The sequence below is a fragment of the Podarcis liolepis genome (genome assembly GCF_965112155.1).
Source record: "Podarcis liolepis genome assembly, chromosome: 16".
In the NCBI taxonomy this organism is placed as follows: domain Eukaryota; kingdom Metazoa; phylum Chordata; class Lepidosauria; order Squamata; family Lacertidae; genus Podarcis; species Podarcis liolepis.
This window is the reverse complement of record NC_139567.1, coordinates 24,079,220-24,102,380: the sequence shown is the minus strand read 5'-3', so window position 1 is coordinate 24,102,380 and position 23,161 is coordinate 24,079,220. Positions and strand designations below refer to the sequence as shown.

The 23,161-nt window shown below is 44.4% G+C and overlaps 1 protein-coding gene and 1 long non-coding RNA gene across 2 annotated transcripts in view; both read left to right on the top strand.

Annotated features, from left to right (window-relative positions):
* Window positions 1-2,345: 2,345 nt before the first annotated feature.
* On the top strand, window positions 2,346-9,207 carry LOC310696088. Its single transcript, XR_014520407.1, has 3 exons — window positions 2,346-3,071; window positions 6,825-7,544; window positions 8,192-9,207. It is a non-coding gene; the product is annotated as an uncharacterized lncRNA (long non-coding RNA).
* Window positions 9,208-9,978: 771 nt separating this feature from the next.
* Window positions 9,979-23,161, top strand: part of LOC310695940 (uncharacterized protein) — a 146,495-nt gene continuing 133,312 nt past the window's right edge. Inside the window, exons 1-3 of the mRNA XM_083480876.1 lie at window positions 9,979-10,015; window positions 15,289-15,360; window positions 23,021-23,141. Of these exons, the coding sequence (XP_083337002.1) occupies window positions 23,038-23,141 (104 nt within the window). The 5' untranslated portion in view covers window positions 9,979-10,015; window positions 15,289-15,360; window positions 23,021-23,037. The remainder of the gene's footprint in view (window positions 10,016-15,288; window positions 15,361-23,020; window positions 23,142-23,161) is intronic.

Genomic DNA, 23,161 nt, shown 5'->3' with positions numbered 1-23,161 from the left:
AACCCGCGAGGGTCAAGATTTTGCCAAAAGCCCGACATCATCGAATTCACTCCAAAGTGACACCAAACACAGGGATAAGGGCCCCTGTAATGTTTGGTGGTCAAAACTCCATGTTTCATGGTACCCCACAAAATGAGCCATGCTAGTCTTAATCCCAGCTCTTGCTGCCCCCAGGGGTGTAGGAAGGGGGGTGCGGGGTGTGTGGCCTATATCCTGGGTGTCATCCCTGAAGGGGTAAAACATCCCTTCCTCCTCTCTGCCTCTCTTTCAGTCCAATTGCCAGGAATCTCTCTCCCCCCCCCATCTATTTTTCATTTTAAAAAATGTCTTCTGTGTAAGATCTGGTTTAGCTCTCTCTCTGTCTGTCTCTCTCTGGTTTGGCCAGCATGAATGACTTTCTCAGAATTGCCAGCAACAAGAATACTAGTATGCATTTTTTGTTAAAATCACCATCATCATCAAAATCCAAAACATACTACATCTCCTGCCACCAAGGTTCACCTACACATTCACAAACTCTGAAGTATATAGGATTCTCAAAATAAACTCTCAAAAATTCATTATAAGGAATCATCTTATTGTTTTCATGGTTTGAGACAGCAGTGCAAATGCTTTGCTTTGGGATAAAATCCACTTCGGAAAGGCAGCACATAGATGAAGTTTTCAAAAAGCCTCCCCACCCACACCTAGGGACTAATTTTCACAAGAGGCTGAAGTCCCTTTCTCTGCTTCCTCTTCCTCCAACTCCCATTCATCTGCCCCATTGCTCCATCTGCTAATTGCTTGGAGACCCTTCTCAGAGACAAAGAGTTTCTGTTCCTGAAGATGCAAATCAAATCCCAATTCTCCTTGGGCAGGCAGGAGCAGATCTCTTGACGCTGCACATGAATATACATCTGCATGTTTGTTTGGCTGGGTTCTTTTTTGTTTGTTTGGCTGGGGAAACGCTGGAGGAGCTGGAAGTGCCTTGCCATTGCAACCTCTCCAGGAAGCTGAGAGGCACACACAGCTGCTCTTCTCCTCCTCCGTGCACAGTGCTACACTGCCAATTAGCAAGGTTCTCCTCTCAAGTCAAACAATAGGAAGAGGCTGTCATGACGCCAAAGGAAAGCCAACATAAGGGTGGGCTTAGCACCCACTTGAACCCATGACACTCAGATTGCAGGAGGTGAAGCTGAGATCATGGAAGGAGGAGACGCAGCCTCTTTGAAGAAATTGCTTCCTTTTATCTGGAGATATTGATATGCCTTATAATTTGGAAGGGGATGTATTCCAAATCAATGCAGATGTATTTCAGCTGATATTTTACTCAGAGCCTAGTACCTAGAAGTCCTGGTAGAATTTCTCAGCAAGGCTAGGTTAGTCAAGTCACTTAAAATAATGTTGATGCAGTCCAGTGAGAAAAGAAATTCTGATAATTCTTTAGTGGGGAAACTGAATGCAGTGTATAATTTGAGGAGAAAGGAATAGAGAAATTTTGTCTTACTTCTGGTCTTGCACATAGCATGGAAACAAACAACTAACTATATAGAAGAAAACTCTCTCAGACCTACACAGCCAATCAGTGAGGGTCATGCCACTGTGACTGGTTGCTAAACAACACCTCCACACACAGCCCTTGGATAGTTGAGTAGCATTGAGAACTAAATTAGCCCCTTGAGTTAAAGACTGAATGATCTCTGGTGTTGCACTTCCAACAGACTAAGCGTTATCATTAGCAACTGGCAGTCCTGGTCCAAATCTACCCCTTAATGGGACAATGCTAACAATTAGTTAGCATCCAAGTTTCAACCCAAGTTTTCCCCTTTTATTCCCGTTGCCGAAACAGGGAAGGGAAATCAGACATGAGAGCATGTGTTAGCCCTCACTTATCAGTGTCTTATTAAAAGACTGGCTGGGGTTGATGGGAGTTGAAGTCCAAAACACCTGGAAGAGCACCAGGTTGGAGAAGGCTGAACTGAATCATCCAAGAGATCCTGGAGTCTAGGTGGCTGCAGCATTAATAATCTCCAAGGTCCACCCAGTCAACTTGTTATGGCTAGATGGCATTGTAAAGAAGGGCTGGAGTCAGGTACACAGCCAGCTGAATACCTCCAAGCACCTTTCTTGCATTGTAACAGAAGAGGCATCTTCTCCTGTGTATGGAAGCAAAAGGGGAATGCATTTTAAGATGCAACCAATCTCCATCCCCAGCGTATGGTCTGAAGGAACATAGAGCTAAGCATGGCCAAACCTAGCCAATGCCCAGATGAGAGATTGTGTCAGAGCCACATGTATACAACCTTGGGTTCCATGATAGAAGAAAGGCAGGCTAAATACATAAGCAAGAATATAAATTAAAAAGAAAATACTTTTTTTAAAAAAAAGAATTGACCCCTATTCCCAATTAATCATGCTTGCCTTTCCAATCAAGTAAGCTTGTGTAAATTGATTGACTAAATCGCTTCTGCTATGTATTGTGCTAGCAGTGGCTCTGTGGAGTACACGAGCTTTGTAGCGAAAAATCAAGGCAAAAAATTCATTGCTTTTGTCAGCAGCTCAATGCGGTGTTGAGTTCTGGCTTCACACCAATTTGGAGGAATAAGATTAGGTAGTGACACTTAACAGAGTCTGCCAAGGTCATCAGCCACAGTCAGAGCCTTTCTAGGAATGGGATTGGAGGCCTTGTGCTGTTACTGTGTTGCAGGCCTACTTAGCAGTAGCTGCTTGGTGGCAGGTTCTGAAAGGAGAGAGAGAAACTTTTTTTGTATTTATTAATGGGACTTGCTTCTGGTAAATTCATTTCAATAGGCTGAGAAACAACAAAGTCCGAGGGGCCAGAGGTTCTGGCTGGTTGGGAATGACAGTTGGGAGTTAACTGCCAGTTAGGAGAGACAGTTGGGGAAAGTCAGTCAATGAGGGAATCCAGACAAAGCTAAAGGGGAAGTTGATGACTAAGGCCTGAATATTAAGCTGGATATCTCCAGTGTGTTAACAATACTTTGCTGGTGGAGATCAGAATAACAGAGCCAGTGGCTGACTTATTTTAAAAGACTCTCTCCTCCTCTTATGAGAATTACAGGGGCCCCCAGGTATGAATGACCCTTCACTGGTCTCTCTCAAGGAAGGAAATCCCTTCACCCAAAGGATCTCATGATCCTTCGTTCTTGATGGAATGGCATAGGCAATGCACCAGGGAGGAACTGACATAGAGGCAATGCTGATTTCAGCCACATTTTCATAGATAATAGAATGATAGAGTTGGAAGGGACCCCAAGGCCAATACCGCTCTTACCTGTAATCAATAAAGTTGTGGCCATTTTTCGCCCATCAACCTAAATTCTGGTGTCTGGTGTCGTTATTTATTCATCTGTGGGAGGGGGCGGGTATCGCCACGCAACCTTAGTGTTATCAGCACCACACTCTAACCAAAGGAGCTATCCAGGCCGACATTTTGCCTTCACCGCTCCCTACTGTGTTGTGATCATTGCCCTTCCCTGCCCTACATATGAACTTCCCCTTCCCATTAGCAGACTTTGTGACAAAGCACTAATTGTACGCTGCTCATCAGTCATGTTCCTCGATGCACATTTATAGAGGGCTTTCCATTTGCAGAGCAGCTTGTGTTGTATTTGTTTGTTGTATTCATACCCCACCTCTTAACCAAAAAGGTTAATGAGGCAGCTCACAGCATATAAAAACAAATCACTATAAAGCATTTGGAAGCGAGAGAGAAAACAAATAATAAGGAAAGCAATCAGTAACAGAAATCAAATAAACAGCAGCATCAAATCATGTTAAAAGCAGCAGGGGGGAAATGGTATGTTTATATTCTTTCTAAAGGTGAGCAAAGGAGGATCTGGATGAAGGGACAGGAGGCATTCTCTATACAAGGTGCCATAATAAAAAAGACCCTGTTCTTCATTGTCACCCTGCTCTTTTCAGAAGCTGGGGCCATGCTCATCTTAATGGTCAAGCAGCCTTGTGTGGGTACAAGCAGGGGTGGGGGACCTCCAGTTATTGCTGGGTTGCAACTTCCATCTTCCTTGACTATTGGCTGTGCTAACCAGAGCTGGTGGGAGCTATAGCCAAACAACATAATGCCAAGGTTGCAGGTTTGATCCCCATATGGGAGATCCATGTAGAGAGCATTTCAACCAATCAATCAAGACTTTGGGCCCAGCTCTATCATTAAACAGAGTGAGGCAGATGCATCAGGCAGCAGAGGAGACGTGGGCTTTCCTGCCTCACAGACCAAACCAATTGGTCTAATTATGTACCTCGGCTTAGGAGGGAGGCACATGTTGCTTCCTCTCCAGCAGCAGGCAGGGCCTGCTAGATATGCAGCAGTTCTCACAACAATCCTGTAAGGCCAGTATACTTATTGTGAGGGAGGAGGGCTGAAGCTGGGATAACGGTGTCTTGCCTAAGGCAGCCTAGCGAGATGTTAATTACGGTGAGTTGTGAACCAACAACTTTCTAAATTGTATACCTATTCACTTTGTTGGCTTCCATGCTGAAGAGGGCAGACTCTATCCATATACATCTCCACATGTAATTCTGAGCCTCTGGATTCACATCCCATAGCAGGTGACTCAGGTTCACACTTCACTTGTTCTGCATCTAGAAAACATGGGGCAGAGATGTTTCCCTTGTCCCATGCTTTCTAGGAACAGGTCCAAGTGGTTTTCCATTTGTGCTGCCACTCTCCCCGGAAAAAACACACTCTTTACCATTGAATTGTCAACCAGCAGAAAGCCCGATTGACCTTTACTCCAATTCAACAGTAAAAAGTGGGAAAGTGGCAGAACAAGTGGAAGTGTGGAAGAACGCTCAGAGGCATGTAACTTTCAATCTGCTGGGACACCTTGCTGCCAGTCTGTAAAAAAAATTGAAACTGGAGGTGTCATGAGAAATGATGTCAACAAAAGTGGGCGCCCCTGTTCAGTTCCTCATGAGTACATTCAAGCCAGCAAGGGTCATCAAGTATCTGCTTCCACATCCTCCATTACCACTAACCCCAAGAGCCAAACTATCTTGGGATATTGGGGGTAAAAAATGGAGGCAGGTAGTGGTTTCTTGCTTGAAAGAAAGTAGCAGGTGTCTCATATCCCTGGCAGAGCATTCTTTCTCACTGAGGATGTAACTGGGAAAGCGCAGCATCCCTAGAAGGAAAATGATGCTGTTCCATTTCTACCAGGGAGAAAGCCCTTTGGCATCTATATGGTCTTCTCCCTGATGGAAATTAGTGCTTATAGAACCACATGGGAGTGCTGGGAGCTGTCGTCTGGGTCCCATTCCAGCAAGAAAGGATGCTCCACCTGTTACTGCCCATGCATCACATATGAGTAGCTTCAAGGCTCCTTCCCCCCCCCCCCCCCAAAAGGAAGCATTATGGGCCCTTGTAGTGGAGGAAGTGGAAAAATCAATTGGGCCTCTTGCAAGGTCTCAAGTCTCAAGCACTCAACCAAAGTTTTGGGCTTTTGCTAGCGCTTAGGCCAATTTCTGGCAAACACTCGATCCATTTCAAGCAAAGGGGTGCTTGTGCATCCTTTTTTGAAATGGGCGAAAGTTACTAGTTTTGCATATTGCATGAGATTAGCCAAACCCCACCTTCTGACTCAAAAGCCTGAATTTGAGTTCCGAGCAGAAAACTTTGTAAATGTTGCTGGATTTGAAGAGCTTTTTTATCCAAGGGCATGCATAACACTTCCTTTACCAAAAAAAATTGTACCCTATGCAAAACAAATGCACACACACAGAGACACACACATTAGATATACCCAGAAATGGGCTGTTAGTATGCAAGAGGCTCCCTGCTGCTGCGTAATCTGTTATCACTCACTCTCAGTGCACTTTATTCAAAGTGTGCACCCAACCTTAGCTTTGCAAAAAAAATATGCAAAGGTCAAAATAACAAATTGCTTAGAGATTATAAAAATCCCATTTCCCATTCGCTGGAATCTATTCCCAGGAAGCTTCTAGTAATTTGTTGTTTTCACCTTTCTATATATTTTCATTCTCTGCTTTGCTGAGAAAAGTGTTATATGAGGATCCTTTCATTTCGTCCTGCTGCAAAAGTTAGGATTTTTTTTTTAAATGATTATGACAGGGGAAACCCATATAAAACTTTTGGGTTCCAATCCACTTAAAATTAGTCAAGACTAACCCTTTGAAAGGGACGCGGGTGGCGCTGTGGGTTAAACCACAGAGCCTAGGACTTGCCGATCAGAAGGTCGGCGGTTTGAATCCCTGTGACGGGGTGAGCTCCCGTTGCTCGGTCCCTGCTCCTGCCAACCTAGCAGTTCAAAAGCACGTCAAAGTACAAGTAGATAAATAGGTACCACTCCAGCGGGAAGGTAAACGGTGTTTCCGTGTGCTGCTCTGGTTCGCCAGGAGCGGCTTAGTCATGCTGGCCACATGACCCGGAAGCTGTACGCCAGCTCCCTCGGCCAATAAAGCAAAATGGGCGCCACAACCCCAGAGTCGGCCATGACTGGACCTAATAGTCAGGGGTCCCTTTACCTTTAACCCTTTGAAAAGAATAGAACAAGCTGATCATGACTAATGCCATTGTTTCCAAATGGGACAATGTCAAATTGGACATGACACCAGACATAAGAGAATCTCCCAAGCACAGGAGGTGGGTTAAAGAAGTCACCCCCCACCCCCCAGAGCAGCTAGCTTCACCTCTGCACCTGGCTAGTGTTCCCAGGCTGCTTCAAAGAGCCTTCCAGCACCTTTTAAGCCCACCCCAGGCTAACTCTCAGCTACCTTTCTTCCCACCTCCCTGGCCACCAAAGCAAATAGCATATTGCCTCACCATGTCATTTATCTTGTTTCAGATAAGCTCATGTGTTACCTGACAATTAAGAAGCAAAGAAAGTGGATATGAACACCCGTAAGGGACAATGGATGCAACTTGCCACCCTCCTATAGCATGAGTTGGTTGGGATACAACAGAGCTGTAATTGAGATTCTGATAAGGGAAGGGTACCATTTAGTAAAGTGTTCCCTCAAACAGTGTGAATGATCTGACAAGGGGGAGGAATGCCAGGGTGGAATTAATCGCTACCTGAAAACAATTTCACACTAGACTAAACAGGGGAAAGTTTTTTTAAAAAAACCCTCAGATGCCTTGTATGGACTGTTTGTAACCCAAGCTTTGGTAATAAAACAAACAAAAAATACACAATTAACATGAACTGTGACCAAGAGGCTCTCAATAAGTAAAGACAACATTCCAAAGGCAGAAAGTGTGAGGAGCAGGCCTATTCTCGTGATAAACGTTTACTGTAAACGCTGTGGTTGCTCCATAATTTCTCCTCAGTTTCTTTCCTCTGATGAGTTCAAGATGACCCTACCTGTCCATGGACTGTCTCACCAGAGTGGTGCATGCTCTAGTTATTTCCTGCTTGGACTACTGCAATGTGCTCTACATGGGGCTACATTTGAAGGTGACTTGGAAACTGCAATTAATCCAGGATGTGGCAGCCAGACTGGTGACTGGGAGTGGCCGCCGAGACCATATAACACCAGTCCTGAGAGATCTGCATTGGCTCCCAGTACGTTTCCGAGCACAATTCAAAGTGTTGGTGCTGACCTTTAAAGTCCTAAACTGCCTCGGCCCAGTATACCTGAAGATGTGTCTCTACCACCATTGTTCAACCTGGACACTGAGGTCCAGCACCAAGGGCCTTCTGGCAGTTCCCCCACTGCGAGAAGTGAGGTTACAGGGAACCAGGCAGAGGGCCTTCTCGGTAGTGGTGCCTGCACTGTGGAACACCCACCCATCCGATGTCAAGGCAATAAGCAACTATCTTACTTTTAAAAGATATCTGGAGGCAGCCCTGTTTTAATGCTGTATTGTGTTTTTAATATTCAGTTGAGAGCCGCCCAGAGTGGCTGGGGAAACCCAGCCAGATGGGCAGGGTATAAATATATTATTATTATTATTGTTATTATTATTATTATTATTATTATTATTATTATTATTATTATTATTAATTTATTTATTTATTATTTAATTAATTATCTGTGGTTCTCCCCCTCCTCATTTTATCCCCTCAACAACCCAGTGCGGTATGTTAGGCTAAAAGAGACAGTGACCAATGTCACCCAGCATGCTCCTTGATCGAGTGGGGATTTGGTCTCTCGGGTTCTCATCCAACACCCTAACCACTAACATGCCATGATACTTTGCATTTTACAGACATCAATGACTCAAGTGGAATGCTGATTGACAGATGACATCCCATGTATTATTTGACAGTGACCTGCTTCTGATATTTCATATTTGACGCCTGCCAAAATCATCAAGAGGTGGAGAAATATCATTGGAGGAATCATTCCAGCTGACCCTCCACCCTCTACCTTTGGAAGCCTTACAACACTTGTGAGGAACCTTTGACCCTTCAGATGTTGCTGGATTACAATGCCTGCCATTCCTCGCCATTGGACATACTTGCTGGGACTGATGGGAGTTATAGGTCAGTAACAGCTGGAGGGCAGAATGTTCCCAGCGCCTGTCTTCCAGGAAACTGTTGCAGGAGCGGGACTGTGAGCAATGTCATGGGATGAACGTCTACCTGAAGGGTAATGTCAAAGGGGCTGCAGCCCTTTGGGAAACCAGGGCCTAGACATCTGATCACACTACTGTAGCTTGATTCTTGGCTAATTTATAGCAGACAAAGCAGCAGGGACTGTTATATCCAGGACCAAGATGAAACTGTTCAAGCTCTCTTGCTATTTTTACAGCTTCCAGGAGGTCTAATGCTGCCACATATTATCGCATTGAAATGTTAGGGGTTTCAAATTTTGTTACATTTGTCGTATGCTGCTATTTTACTGTTGCTGTTACTATGAAATTATTCTTGCAGGTGTTTATTTTGTGGCACATTCTTTTTCTCACTATTGTAAGCCACTTTGAACATAATCATTTGGATGGAAAATGCAACATACAAATAAAACAACAGTGATGATGGTGAGACACCGACAGATTCGAAGATCTCACTTTATGAAGTGCAATTTCAGAGTCACCTGGAAAATTCAATTTTTGGCTTTGAAATTCAACATTCACCAGCTAAATGGCAAAGCTGAAAATCTCAGCACATAGTAAATATTTTCAAATATTAGTTTCAACTGTTCACATAGATAGCAGGGAATACAAGAAGATGGGGGTTGTAATCTGCTAAATCCTACTGAGAGTAGACCCACTGAAGTTAATGAATCTACCCTACGTTCTCCTACAAGTGAACCTTGAGCTTGTTTGGAGGTTCTAGCAGGGGAGCGCAGCTATCGTATACCCTTGACCGAAGAACGGTACACTCCTTCTATCTGGGATGGTCGTCTTCTTCCACTGAGTGCGCAGCTTCGGGAGGGACGCACATGGAGCGGTGAGGGAGGAAGGGGACACCCGCCTAGCCAGCCAGATCAGCCGAATCAACCCTGGTGATCAATGGGGTGACAGATGTCGCAGCCAGATCGCCCTCACATTAGCCATGTCTATTAGCCTCAGTGGATCTGCTTGGCATAAAACTTAGTTATGCTATGCTATGCTATGCTATGCTATGCTATGCTATGCTATGCTATGCTATGCTATGCTATGCTATGCTATGTTATGTTATGTTATGTTATGTTATGTTTGTTGTTTGTTTTATGTTACTTCTAGTGATGTGAAACAAATCCTCTGTTTGTAGGAATTTGAAAAAAGGGGGAAATTATCCATAATGATAGGAGGGGGGAATGACAAGAAGGACAGTAACAGTTGTGATCAGATCAGTGAGTCATGAAAAGAAAAAAGCTCTAACTTTAAGAAACAAAGCGTATGCACAAGCATTTTTTAAAAAGCCAATAACAGCACTTTTTTTTTTTCCCCAGGATCGATCAGCTGCACTTCAGTAGTCACAGCTTGCTTCTTCCTTTGGAACAATGCCTGCCATTAAAGGATGCCCAAAGTCAGGTGAAGGAGGCAAAGAACTTCTTAAGTGAAAAAGACACCTTGCTTCAGGTTCAGAAAAGGTGAACTGCTCTCCCGGTGTGTGTTTTAAAATGTATTTTTAAAGCCTAGACACTTTCTGATTTTTTTAAAAAAAATTGAAAACACTTCATACAGTGTGATCTGCACACCTATTGGACACTGGCTCCTCCTGTGTTCTTTTGTTCTTAAGTTTTAAAAATGTGAGGAAAGAGAAATGAAACTTCCTCCATTCCTGAGGTCCAACAAGGCCCAAAATGGAAAGCAACTTTTATTATTTAGTATACCACCCTATCTATATCAATAGATATAAATATATAGCATTGATGGATTCTTCCTTATTTCTTGCACAACGTCTGCCCAGAAGGCTCCCCTCCCCCTCTTTCCCTTTACTTTGACTTGTCCTTTTATTTACAAATATATATATAAATAAGCAGAGGGCAAGTTTTTATTTTTGGCCTTTCACCAAAATACAACAACGCCATGCTCACCTTCCCACCAGGAAAACTGGGGAAGGGTGGGGGGGGGGGAGAAGGACAGAGTCAATGAATCAAACTTCCAATAACTGTATGGAGTAGCTACAATTTATGCATGCAAGATAGAGGGATCTTGGAGGGAGAGAAGGAAAGAACCTGGCTGTGAGTAATGATGAGGCCGAGGGTATCTCTTGCAAATAAATTCTGTTGCCGTTGCGTGTTCAGCGCCTGGGCAGTGCATAGGAGGGGGTGGTATTCCGTGCCAAATGTGTGTATATAAAACGCTTCCCATCTTTCAATTAGATTCCTGATGGGATCTGACCAGCCTTAAGTTTTGCCTCCTGGCAGAACGGACACATCGGCTTCATTCATCCTGCCCTGTGAATAACGCAGCCTCCAACGAGGCTGTAAATCATTTTAATGGGATCCTCAGATTCAGATATTAGGAGCTTCTAATTTATCGCTGCTTTAGGATGAAAGGGTGGAGGAATCATTACTGAGCACCTCGGATGGGCAACGTGCAGCCCTTTTAATGTAACATTGGGAGTCTTTGATAAATCATCTGCCACATAGTATATTTTAAGCCTGCCACCCTCCTCTCTCCCTCCCTCCAGTACTTCCTCATCCTTTGGCCTCTCTACTACCCACTAAAGGGTGACCTCTTGATTTCAAATCATACTTCCATGTAACTGCTTTGTGGGTTTTGTTTTTAACAATTGAGCGCTATATAAATTGGGAAAAAGGAAGCAAATAATTTGTGACTTTTTCCTAACTTGGTCATTACCACTGCTGCTTTGATGGTTCAAGAGGGTGTTTAAGAACATAAGAAGAGCCTGGCTGGTGGATCTGGCTACTGGTCCATCTAGTGCAGCATTCTGTTCCCACAGTAGCTCCCCAGATGCCAGAAACCTGTAAGCAGGACCTGAACACAAGACCACCCTCCCTGTATGCAGTTTCCAGCAACTGGGATTCAGAAGCATATAGCCTCTGACTGTGATGGCAAAGCATAGCCTCTGACTGTGATGGCAAAGCATAGCCATCATAGAATTGTAGAGCTGGAATGAACCATGAGAGTCACCTAGTCCAACCCCCTGTAACACAGGAATCCTTTGTCCAATGTGGGGTTCAGACTCACAACTCTGAAATTAAGAGTCTTATGCCTAATAGTCATCAATAGCTTTCTCCTCCATAAATTTGTCTGATCCTCTTTTAAAGCTGTCTGTTGGTGGCCATCAGTGCCTGCTGTGGGAGACAGTTCCACAGTTTTTCATAGGATGCTTACTGAAGCTTTTGGAAGAACTGGAGGAGGAGATGCATATTTCTTGCTATGCATAACACCCAAGTCAGATATGGATCTGATCTGTGATGTTTGATTCTGCAATGGCCCGTTCATACATGGAAGACGTTGCTTGATGCTGGAGTCGTGGAGTGATTAATGTACTTGTTTGAACCAACACAAATCAGACCAGTGGGCCATTGAGCCCAGTGTGGTGCCATCTGGCTAGCAGCAACTCTCTAGGGCATGTGAGGGGAACCAGATGTTCTCAGGTTACAGCTCCAATCATCCCTGACCATCGGCCATGCTGGCTGCAGCTGATGAGAAATAATGGCCAACTATACCAGGAGGACCATGGGTTTGACATCCCTGCTCTGAACTGTGAACTGTCTAGCTCAGGAAATGTCCTGTGTGTGATCCTTCTCCTCCATTGTTGGACAAATGTCACCCACAGTACAGGGGAGTAACTAGCACCCAGAGCAGTGGGGGTGGGACGGTCTGCCCATGGGGGCACCACAGCGATACACGCACGGGGGCGCTGTGACAATCCACCCAGGGGGGCACCACGGTGAGCTGCCCATGGAGTCCGCCTGGCGGACGCAAGCCCCACGCTGCCATTTCAGGCAGGACGGGGCCCTGAGCCACCGTGTCACTCCCAGGAGAGACGTGTGGCTCAGGTGCTCTGCAGGCCAAGCCCCACAGTAAGTGCAGTCCCCCGCGGTGTGCCATCTGGGGTGGCCCGCACCCCTCTTCCTACACCCCTGCCACAGTGTGATAAATGCTTGCATCCTGATGCCATTCTTTTTGCTTTAAAACATTTGCCCATAGTGTAATTGTTAAATTTGGATTGTGGCTCTCTGGCATTCATCTGCTACTGTTTTGGTGATTGATGAACCATCTTTTAAGTTCAATCTGCTGCCTATGATGAGTCAGAGAGAGAAAGATAATATAACAAATGGCTGTTTACCTCAACAGCTTTAGAAATCTCAGAACTCAGAGCTCCTAGTCCTTCCACTGCTAGTAAAAGGGAACTCCTCATTTCTCCCTTGTCACCTCATTCTCACCTCTCTGCTAGTTTCTGTTTAGGCTTAATTTTAATTAATTAATTTACTGCAGTTATATTCCACCTTTTCCTGCAAGGAGCTTAAGATGGTACATGCTTCTCCCCATCCTCATTTAATCCCTGCAACAATCCTGTGAGATAGGTTAGGCTTGAAGGCAGTTACTGGCCCAAGGTCACCCAGTGAGCTTTATGACACTCTTTGCACTATCCCACACAGGCTCTCTGTGAAGTGGTCCATGCTTCAAGTTTGTCATTTGTGTCAGCGTTTATGTTATTATTATTTTTTCAGTCCTCGGCCATGACCAACCCCATGCAGTTCACAGGCAGGGTTGTTCACAACTGAAGTGTAAGTCCATTGTGTAAGTCCCCCTTGAACCATTACATACATGTGCCACCTTACCTTCAAGTGGCTCCACCCTGCTTCCCAAATGTCATTCAAGTTTAGTTATAGACAGGGCTTTTCTTCAGCCAGAACTTGCCAGAACTCAGTTCTGGCACCTCTCACATGGGCGCCATTGCTATTATAACAAGGTAGGAGTTCGTGGTGAGTTCCTGCATCTCTTTTTCTAGGAAAATAGCACTGGTCATGGAGAAAATGATTGCATTGTGGTAAACAGCTTCAAGGGTCTTAGGGTGGTTGTGGAGAACCAATTAAATATTAATAAAGGCAATTTGCTCCCAGAAAACCATCTCTCTCTTTCCCTGCCCCCTTGCCCATCACACTGGGATGCCTGGAAGGAGATTAGCACACCCTCAAACTTTTGTCCTAGATATTGAGAGAATGCTACCCACTTACAGTGCAAAGCGTACAGCATGTAACATCCCCATCCATCTACTCCACTCACCACTGGTTATCAAGGCCCAGAGCACTCAAAGAAAACATATAATCTTCACAGGCTTGGGAATACAATACATGTATTTTATTGGTCTAACCTTGTTGTTGAGAGAGTTCTGTCCATTTAGCTATGAATAATTCAGCCTGAAACAGGGTTTATTGAAGGGTGCTGTCCAAAATGCACTAGTTAAGGCTTTGGCAGTGTTTTCCATTATAAATTCCCTCTATAGAGCAGGTTTTATCGCTCCATTACTAAATGGAATGGGGGGAAAGAATCTCCCTGGGTCAGAATACAGTACACAAAGGCCCTGCAGCTAAGCAAAGCATCTCTGGGTCTTCTGATTTTATGTTGTATCATAAATACCAGTCCCTCTATATTTTTTACAACTTAGCCCCATCCATGCTTACTCTGAAGTAGGGATGAGGAAATAGGCATTTTTGTTTTCTCTCACTTTCTCATTTTTCCCAATCTTCAGTGCAGCTCTCCACATTTCCACATCAGTTTGTGTTGCTTTTCAAAGTCTTTATGAAAATTCACCAGTGTTTTAGTGCAAATTTCTCCCAATGTACACATTTTTGTATTCAGCTTTGCCTAATATGCCATTTTTTGCAAAGCAATTTCCCCATGTGCAATAGATTTTTGTTACAGATGGGTAGCCGTGTTGGTCTGCCATAGTCAAAATAAAAAAATTCCTTCCTGTAGCACCTTAAAGACCAACTAAGTTAGTTCTTGGTATAAGCTTTCGTGTGCATGCACACTTCTTCAGATACACACATTTTTTGTTAGTAATTTTCATTGATAGATGCATTCATGTGCACACTTTATTCTAAGATATTCACTTTTGCACACATTTGTTTGCTTGAGAACTGCATTGCAAAATTCCGAAATGTGTGAATTTCAAAAGATGGCTGTTCACATCTTGTTTCAAAAAGTGTGAATCAGGTAAGTTTGCCTTTAAGTGTGAAGTGTATCACATTTCTCCTCCATGCCTGCTCTGAGTAAGAGTTACTATAAGAGCAATCTGATCTCCCCTGTTGCACAGGATAACGGTGTGTGTGTGGATTGAACAGAGGCTCTCTTCCACTTAGGAACCAGCCTCCTGCCAACTGCTGCCAATGGGATTATGCAGTGGAAGGGGCAGGGTTGAAACAGCTTGGGATCCCAGGGAGCTTGAGCCAGTCTCACAGCCATTAATGTCCAACACTGGGTCTGATACAAACCTGATGGTTGCACCAGCATCAAGTTAGTGCAAGGATTGCTTCTGATTGCCCCCCCCCCGCCCTGCGCTCAAGTTTGCACCATTGACAAGAACAGCAGGGCAATGCATGCAGTAGTAGCAGAGTCTGAATTGTGTCCTAAATTCAGATTTGCTCACATCCTCCCCCCTCCATTGCTTCTTCCTGAGATCTTAAAGAATGATAGAACTGTAGAATTGGAAGACACCCAAAGGTCCAACACCCTGCAGTGCAGGAATCACAGCTATTATCATAGCTGTTATTAACATTGTCATGACTGGGGTTGAGCTGCTTTTTGCTGACTTTTGCCACTAGTACCAATACGTTGTAGGAAGTGGGAAGGAGGAGAAGGGTAAGAGAGGGTTGGGAGCTGGAGCCTCACCTCAGACTGGGTTTGCTGCTGCTGCTGTTCCCCACTCCTCAGTTCATGCCTCTTTCTCCATGCAGGCTCTCTGGGAAAACGGACTGCTGGCTGCCTTCATGTTATCTCCCCACAACAAGAACCTCTTCCTGCTTCTGGTGAATGACTTCCTCCTCCCTCTTCCCACCTACACCTGTGCAGAATAAACCTTAGTGTGATGACAGTCTTGCACAAATATAGATATAGGAAGATATATATCCCCCTGTTCTTTCCATCTCAATCAACTGTTGTACTGTCAGACTTCTGTATCTCTTGATGTTGACTTTCCTTGAACAACAAATTATGGCCTCTTCACCTTATGTCCTTACAGCTTCATATAATGAATTCTTACAGCATTCCGTTGACATAGATTCTTTGCACTGCCTAGCCCCAATTCCTTTGAGTTCTCTTCCAGAAATTGTGCTCTGATTCACTAAATCTTTAGTGTAATCATTCTGCTGATGCTCTCAAATAGCAGCACCAAACTGAAATCCCTTAATGCTTTGCATTTCATCTCTTTATTTACCCCATGAGCAATGCACAAAACACACTTCCTAATCCTCTCCTTTTATCCCCTATGTGCCTTTCTATGATACCTCACACAGCAGAATCTGCAAGGTAATGTCACTTGTTGATGTGGTTTTAAGTCAGGCTGTGGGGGCACAAGGGACACACAAGTGGAAAAGATGCTAATAGGCCATGGGCAGGGCAATGGATCCTGGACATGATGCTTGCAAGTAGCCTATCAAGGATCCAGTAAGAGGTATTTGGCCTTTCCAGCTTCTCTGTTCACACTATACTAAGGCAGAATGAAAACAATTCCAAATATTTTCTGAATGTTATTCTTTTTTTTTTTTTGACTGCTGCTCATCCTTATTTTAACCACCACCACTTATTCAGAACTTCTTACAGAGATGTTCCCATATTCATCTTAAATAGCTTTCAGTTGCCCTCATTAGTCTTCATGGATGCAGCAAGGTGTAGCCAAATGTGACTGGCTACATACCATTGTGACATTATCCCACTCATTGCATAGTCCCTGGTAGGAATTAGTCACCCTTGTAATTCATCCAAGAAGGAGGGAATTTCCACCCCACCAAAATTGCTATGTATCTTTGGCTCAGAAATTCAGACTGGTGAATATTCAGCACAGCTCAAGCTGAGACTCTTTCATCAGAGTCTCCTTTTTTCATTAATTGTGCAGCAGTAACAATTATGTAAGCAACTGATTTTTGCTTAAATCGTTGCACGTACCATGGACCTCGTAAACAAGGATATGTTTATATACTATGTCCTCCAAGGAGCTCAAGGTAGTGCATATGATTCTCCCAATTTTACCCCACAACACCCCTGTGTGATAGGTTAAGCTGAGAGGCAGTGATTGGCCCAAGGTCACCCTGTGAGCTTCATGGCTAAGTGGGGATTCAAAGCCAGGTCTCCCAGGTCCAGCACTTGAAGCACTAGACCACACTGGCTAAATATATGTTCTACTGACTCTATAATCTGTTAGTGTAATTCTGCAAAAATTGTTGAGGGAAAGGATTAGCATGCACAAAGGGCGTTCAAAATAAAACTAGGGTGTACTATACTTTACTGCTTTTAACCGAGCAAATGAGAATCTATAAGGGTAAAGCAAATGACGCAGCTTTCAATTTTCCTGGAACAGAGGCTGAGTGTGGATTGCGTGGGCTGGGCTGAAATGTGCTTGCATGTATGCAATAGGTCATGCCACCAGCTCTGATTGCCGTCAGCTTCCACCCCACCATCCTTGTCACCAATGCGAAGCTTGCTTCGATGGTGAATGGTGCTAAAATAGCATTGGCGCTGTTTGTGCCTGTCCCCAAATGTGTCTGAGGCATCATTGTCGGGGAGATGTCATTATCTTGTCAGATCTGCCTTCTTCCCGAGGTGTTAACATCGCTCTGGAAGGCTAAAATTACAGGGTGCAGCACCAGTCAGAAGCCCGTACAAAAGATGCAAATGACTTCGTCTTGCATCCAAAGGGATTGGCAAGCAAGTTGCTTCTTGTATTCCCCGGGTGGGGGTGAAGAGTTGAAAAAAGGAGAATTGAAACTACATTACTATTGCTAATCCAAAAGTAAGATGCTATAATGATTGGGGTGGAGTAGAGTTTCAAGCCACAGCATTACCTTACTGTACAGGAATAATAACCTAAAATATAGACAAGGAAGGAAGGAAGGAAGGAAGGAAGGAAGGAAGGAAGGAAGGAAGGAAGGAAGGAAGGAAGGAAGGATGCTGGATAGTTAAAGGAAGAGTTATGGTAGGATCTTGTGGATCTGACAGAACTAGAGTAGAACCTGGCATGCATTGGATCAGGCCTGGCAAAGCCAATCTGATACAATAAGGCAGAAAAGTATTTGAGAAGTATGCAGATCTGCATCACTAGTTGTTTCAGAACTCAGCTGTCCTAACTGAGTTAGCAAAATGATGCTGTCTGGTTGGCAAATCTGCATCCCCCACCCTATAAAAGCCACAGGTGTTCTCCAACTGCTAGCTAGCTGTTGAGGAGGAGGGGTAGGGAAACTATATCAGTGAATTTGGCTGGCTGCCTCTCTTTAACACTGTGTTGATAAAGATTTAATTGGCAATTCTTGTCTGTAATGTAAGATAATTGCAGATATTCCCAGGAATTGTTTATAGGGTGGAAGGAAACAGATGCATCTGAGATGTATTGGAAGAGTTTAATTAAAGACTTTATAAAAGTGCAACAGATGGCATCCTTGTTAGCTGAGGGGGCAGGTGGCAGAGGCCTTTGGTGGCATCTCAGAGTCTTGAAGGAGGGTGTTCTCTTCCCTGCTGAGCTCATGTGTTCCTTTCAGAAGTCTCTGTTCAGTTGGCACGTGTGTATTTTGTACTCTCCAGAATTTTTCACAGATGAAAATGGGCAGACTTTTGTATCATTGCAATCAGCCCATTTTCACAGCAAGCAGCCCAGTTCCAACCTTTTCTTTATTCTTATTACTGAAGGATCTTATCTTCATGATGTAATTGCAAAAGCTGCTTCTGGACAGGGTTTTAGTGAACTTGAACATAGCATATCCTCCTGCATTGTGGAGATCAAAACAGGGAAACTTCTGTGCATGGCCTAAGTGCCATATCTGAGCTAATCAGAGCTGAGGAAGGTACCAGATCAAATGTGAAGCCTTTCATAGCCCTTCCTGTCCAATGGGCAACCGATGTGGCCAGAGCCAGGCCAGAGCCCCAGAATTCTTTCAGCTGAGAAGATGATCCAAGCTGCAGATCTTCTAGTTTACTGTATGGGGTCACTATGCAGAGGTTCCCCATTCTAGCCCAGGCACTTGCTGATGGTAAGCATAGAGTCCGCCTGAGTCTGACAGTGCTAAGTCATGACCTGCTAGCCTGTCCTCACCCTTTCTATTTTCTGCTCTCTGATCCTGATGACTTTTGGTTGTGACTTGCTCATTGGCTCTGGCCACTGGCCTGTCCCGAAAGATGCCTCATCTTAGGTTACTTCCCGTGGCCCAGCCTCAGACCCTCCAGCCAAAGAGTTTGTTGCTGTTATACCAGTTTGACTGGTATAATATTGACTAGTTGTGTGCCCTTGCAATAGAGGCTGGTCCATTACAGTGATGTGTTCCACAAAGCTCAGTCAACTCTCAACTGCCTGCCTCCTTACAACAAGTCAGGGATGTAGTTCAGCCTGCCACTGGCTCTGTTGGTCTCCTTGCTTTCCACCCTACCAGTGTTAATGCCCTCCAGCCACCTATCTGCCCAAACTTTATATTCCATATCAATGATTCACAAACTAGGCAGTATTGGCCTCTGGGGGGACACTACCTTGGGGGGTGCCGAGAGGCAGAGGAGCCCTGGAGGTGTCAATGACTACCAGACTTTGAAAAGCTGGTATCCCTGGATAAAGTTTATCCATTTTATTGAACTAATTAAACTAAATAGTTTTAATTTTGAGTAAATATACAATTAATCATTACTGTTTTAAATTTTATTGTGTTCTTATCTTCTTTAGTGTGTGGTGCAAACTCCTATTTGGAATAATGCTTTTTATAAAGTAGGGGGCTCTGGAGATGAATATATGGAACCAAGGGAGCAGTGGTCCACAAAAGTTTGGGACTCACTATTCTATATGCTACTTTAATATACAGGAGTGCAGTCCACCCTTGCCTCTGGCCATCCTAGCTAGCTCTCTGCCTCCAGTGCAATTCCAGCAAGCTGGATGTGCCAGGGGGAGCTCACAGGAAGGACATGATGAATGTGCCTACCCTGCCTTAGTCAGATATACACTGCTTCTGAACATGGAGGTTTAATTGTTGCAGTTGTGGACAATGAGCGGTATTCAATAAATCTTTGCTCAGAGTAGGCCCATTGAAATTGATCAACATGGTTACATTAGGACCATTTATTTCAACAGGTTTACTCTGAGTAAAACTGAGTTGACTACGTTGTCATTGTTTTTGTTTGTTGTTTTGTTATGTGATATTCGTTATAATTTTGGGAAATTGACTACTACCCAAAAGCCTTTAGCAGGCCTGAATTCTGTGGCTTTGCCTAATTTAGCAGCTGATCACATTGGGAATTTAAAACAATCCACAGGCCGTCACAATTTGGGGCTGCTTTTGAAAGGCCTGTGCTTTGCCAGTGCCTCTGCTGTGGCTTTTCGAATTCTGGGGTCATCCTTACAACGTTGACCTCGGGGAGGGGGGGCTGTCATCTTTTTCCGCTGCTCGGTGTTCATTTCACTTCAGGCTCTTTTGGAAAGTGATTACCCAGGAGAGATTTGGTTACACGTTTGGCTCCGGCAAAGGAAACATCAGTTGCTGGGGCAGCAAGAGAACTTGGCAGTTTTTTGCATGGGTTTTGGGTTTCTCCCATGCCAGGCAGAGCCAGCTTTCCCTGGATCTGATGGCTGAACTTTGGAGCTGGTTCCTTTGGTTTTCCGCCCTTGCTTTCTTCTCAAGAGGTATGTTTAATTTTTCTTAATGTGCTCATTCTCTCCTTCATCACTGTCACCTAAATTGCTGCATACGCACCATACAATTAAAGCACACACACCCCAAATCCTGGGAACTGTAATTTACCCATAGTAAAGCTGTAGTTTCCATCACCCTTAACAAACTACAATTCCCAGGATGGGGAAGAGTTGTAGTGTGCTGTAAATATATGCTGTGCATATGCAGTCTTTTCTGTTTTTTGTTTTTCTAAAAAGAAGATTTGAGGGAACATTCTGTCCTCCGTTCCTTAAGCCTGGACAAGACCCTAAGTCGAGAATCTTTTACATGGCTTGTTGGCATTTTTGGTGGTGGTGGTTGTTTTAAAAATAGAGATTTTTTAAAAAAATAATTCAGAAGAGAAAAGTAGTGCATACTCATTAATCATAAAGTTTAAAAATAAGACTTCGCTAAGGGGAACGATGAATACAGTTTTACATCATAATTCAAGAAGGAAATAAATATCACCCATCTTTTGGCAAATTTGTTTTCATTCAATGCATTTTCTCTTGTTCAGTATGTTTAAATTGTGAGATGCTTCTGTTGTCCCTGCCCCTTCCTTACATGGTATGGATAAGCCCACCATGTCTTAAAAGTGCATTTCCCCCTACCCCCCCAAAAAAGCCTGGGAACTGTAGTTTGTTAAGGGTGTTTGCAATTATGACTCAGGGGTTACACTTCCCAGGATTCTTTGGGTGGGGTGTGCTTTAAATGCCCTTTAAATGTATGGTGTAAATATAGCATTAATTTCTGTGCATGCTTAGTAAATTTCTGGCAGTGGAACAATCCTGCCCCTTTTTGCTCTGCTCTCTTCTGTTTGCATGTTTGAAAGCAAAGTCCATTTCTGAAAGAACAATCTGGCCCATGCTGCCAGCATCAAACATCTCCACCATTTGTCGGGCTGCTTGCCTAATAAGCAAATAATGAATACATGTGCCGAGAGTCAAGTCCTCCAAAAGGCATAGCACCAGGCACAGTTACAAAGGGATTGTGGGCCAGACCTTCGTTAGATTGAAACTAATGGGCTCTCACTGGCTGAGCTCTGGAAATGATGTCGGGACACAGAAAAGAAGCGTTTTAGTGTCAAGTGCTCACACTAAACTCTTTAGACATTGGGTTCAGGAAGCCCATTTCCTAATACAAACTGTTGATTCATGAATTCCACTCTTTCAAAAAGGGTGTTTGTTTGTTTTTGTTACAAAGGAGCTTGTGGTAAGATCTTCATTTTGCCCAAAGGGAACTGTCCAGTATACCTGAACGAGCGTCTCCACCCCTATCGCTCTGCCCGGACACTGAGGTCCAGTGCCGAGGGCCTTCTGGCGGTTCCCCCACTGCGAGAAGCCAAGTTACAGGGAACCAGGCAGAGGGCCTTCTCAGTAGTGGCACCCGCCCTGTGGAGCACCTACCCATCAGATGTCAAAGAGATAAACAACTACCAGACTTTTAGAAGACATCTGAAGACAGCCTTGTTTAGGGAAGCTTTTAATGTTTAACAGACTATTATATTTTAATATTTTGTTGGAAGCCACCCAGAGTGGCTGGGGAAACCCAGCCAGATGGGCAGTGTATAAATAATAAATTATTATTATTATTATTATTATTATTATTATTATTATTATTATTATTATTATTGAAGTTGCATTGAAGTCTCTTGGAAGCAGGTGTCAGGTTTCCCCCCTGAAGGGAGCCATATTTCTGGATTCTCAGGTTGGCTTCTGCTCTTCTGTTAGGCAGAGCTGGATTTGTGGCCAGCTCCAGAATCCCTCCTTGATAGCAAGGTTGTGTCCTGGGATGTGATAAAACTGCCTCTGGACATGTGTTGAGTGCCTTTCGCGAAGCCACACTGTGAACCTCCCCATTGCTAGGATTGCTGATAGATCTCCCAGGCCATGTCTTTCAGACATTGAGTCGTAACACCATTCTTCTGACCTTCTGAACTGAGAGGATTGTGGCATACAGGGCCAAACTAAGACCTGGGAGACAAGTGTTCAAATCCCCACTATGCCATGAAACTCACTGGGTGACCTTGGACTGGTCACTGCCTGACACCCTGAAATACTACACAAGGTTGTTGTGGGGATTAAATGAGGAGAGTGAGAACCATGTACACCACCCTGAGCTCCTTGAAGAAAAAGAGGGGCAATTTATTTATTTATTGCATTTATATCCCGCCTTTCCTCCATCATGAAACCCGAGACAGCGTACATGTGAGAGCCAAAGGGATGTAGTGGTTAGAGTGTTGTACTAGGATCTGGGAGACCAGGGTTCAAATGCTCACTCGGTCATGTTGCTCACTGGGTGACTTTGAGTCAGTCAGTCACTCTCAGCTTAACCAACCTCACAGGGTTGTTGGGAGGATAAAATGAGGAGGAGAAGAATGTTGTAGGCCACCTTGAGATCTTTGGAGGAAAGGTGGACTATAAAAGCAATACGACAGACAGACAGATAGATGTGGTCCCCAGTTGCTCTCCAATCCAGGTACTGATCCAGACCTGCTTAGCTTTAGCAATGTGGTGGCCTCACATGCCTTCAGACCAGTGGCGTAGCGTGGGGGGTGCAGGGGGGGCTGGCCGCACCGGGCGCAACATCTGGGGGTTAGGGTTAGGGGGCGCAAATCCACGGGTTAGGGGGCGCAAATCCACAGGTTAGGGGGCGCAAATTACTTGCCTTGCCCCGGGTGCTGACAACCCACGCTATGCCACTGCTTCAGACAATTTCTGTTGGGAAGCTAGATCTAGTATCCTGGCTCTGCTGTGCTTGCCATCTCCAGGGACCATTTTCTTCCCTCTTGCAGGAACACTCTCTCTTTCCATGAGCGATGAAGATATAATCTGTAAGAGTCGGTGCCTCATTAACTGCTCAAAAGGATACTACCACACCTCTGGCAACTGCCTCGAGTGCCCTGTTGGATTCTTGTAAGGGAGCACCTTAGGCC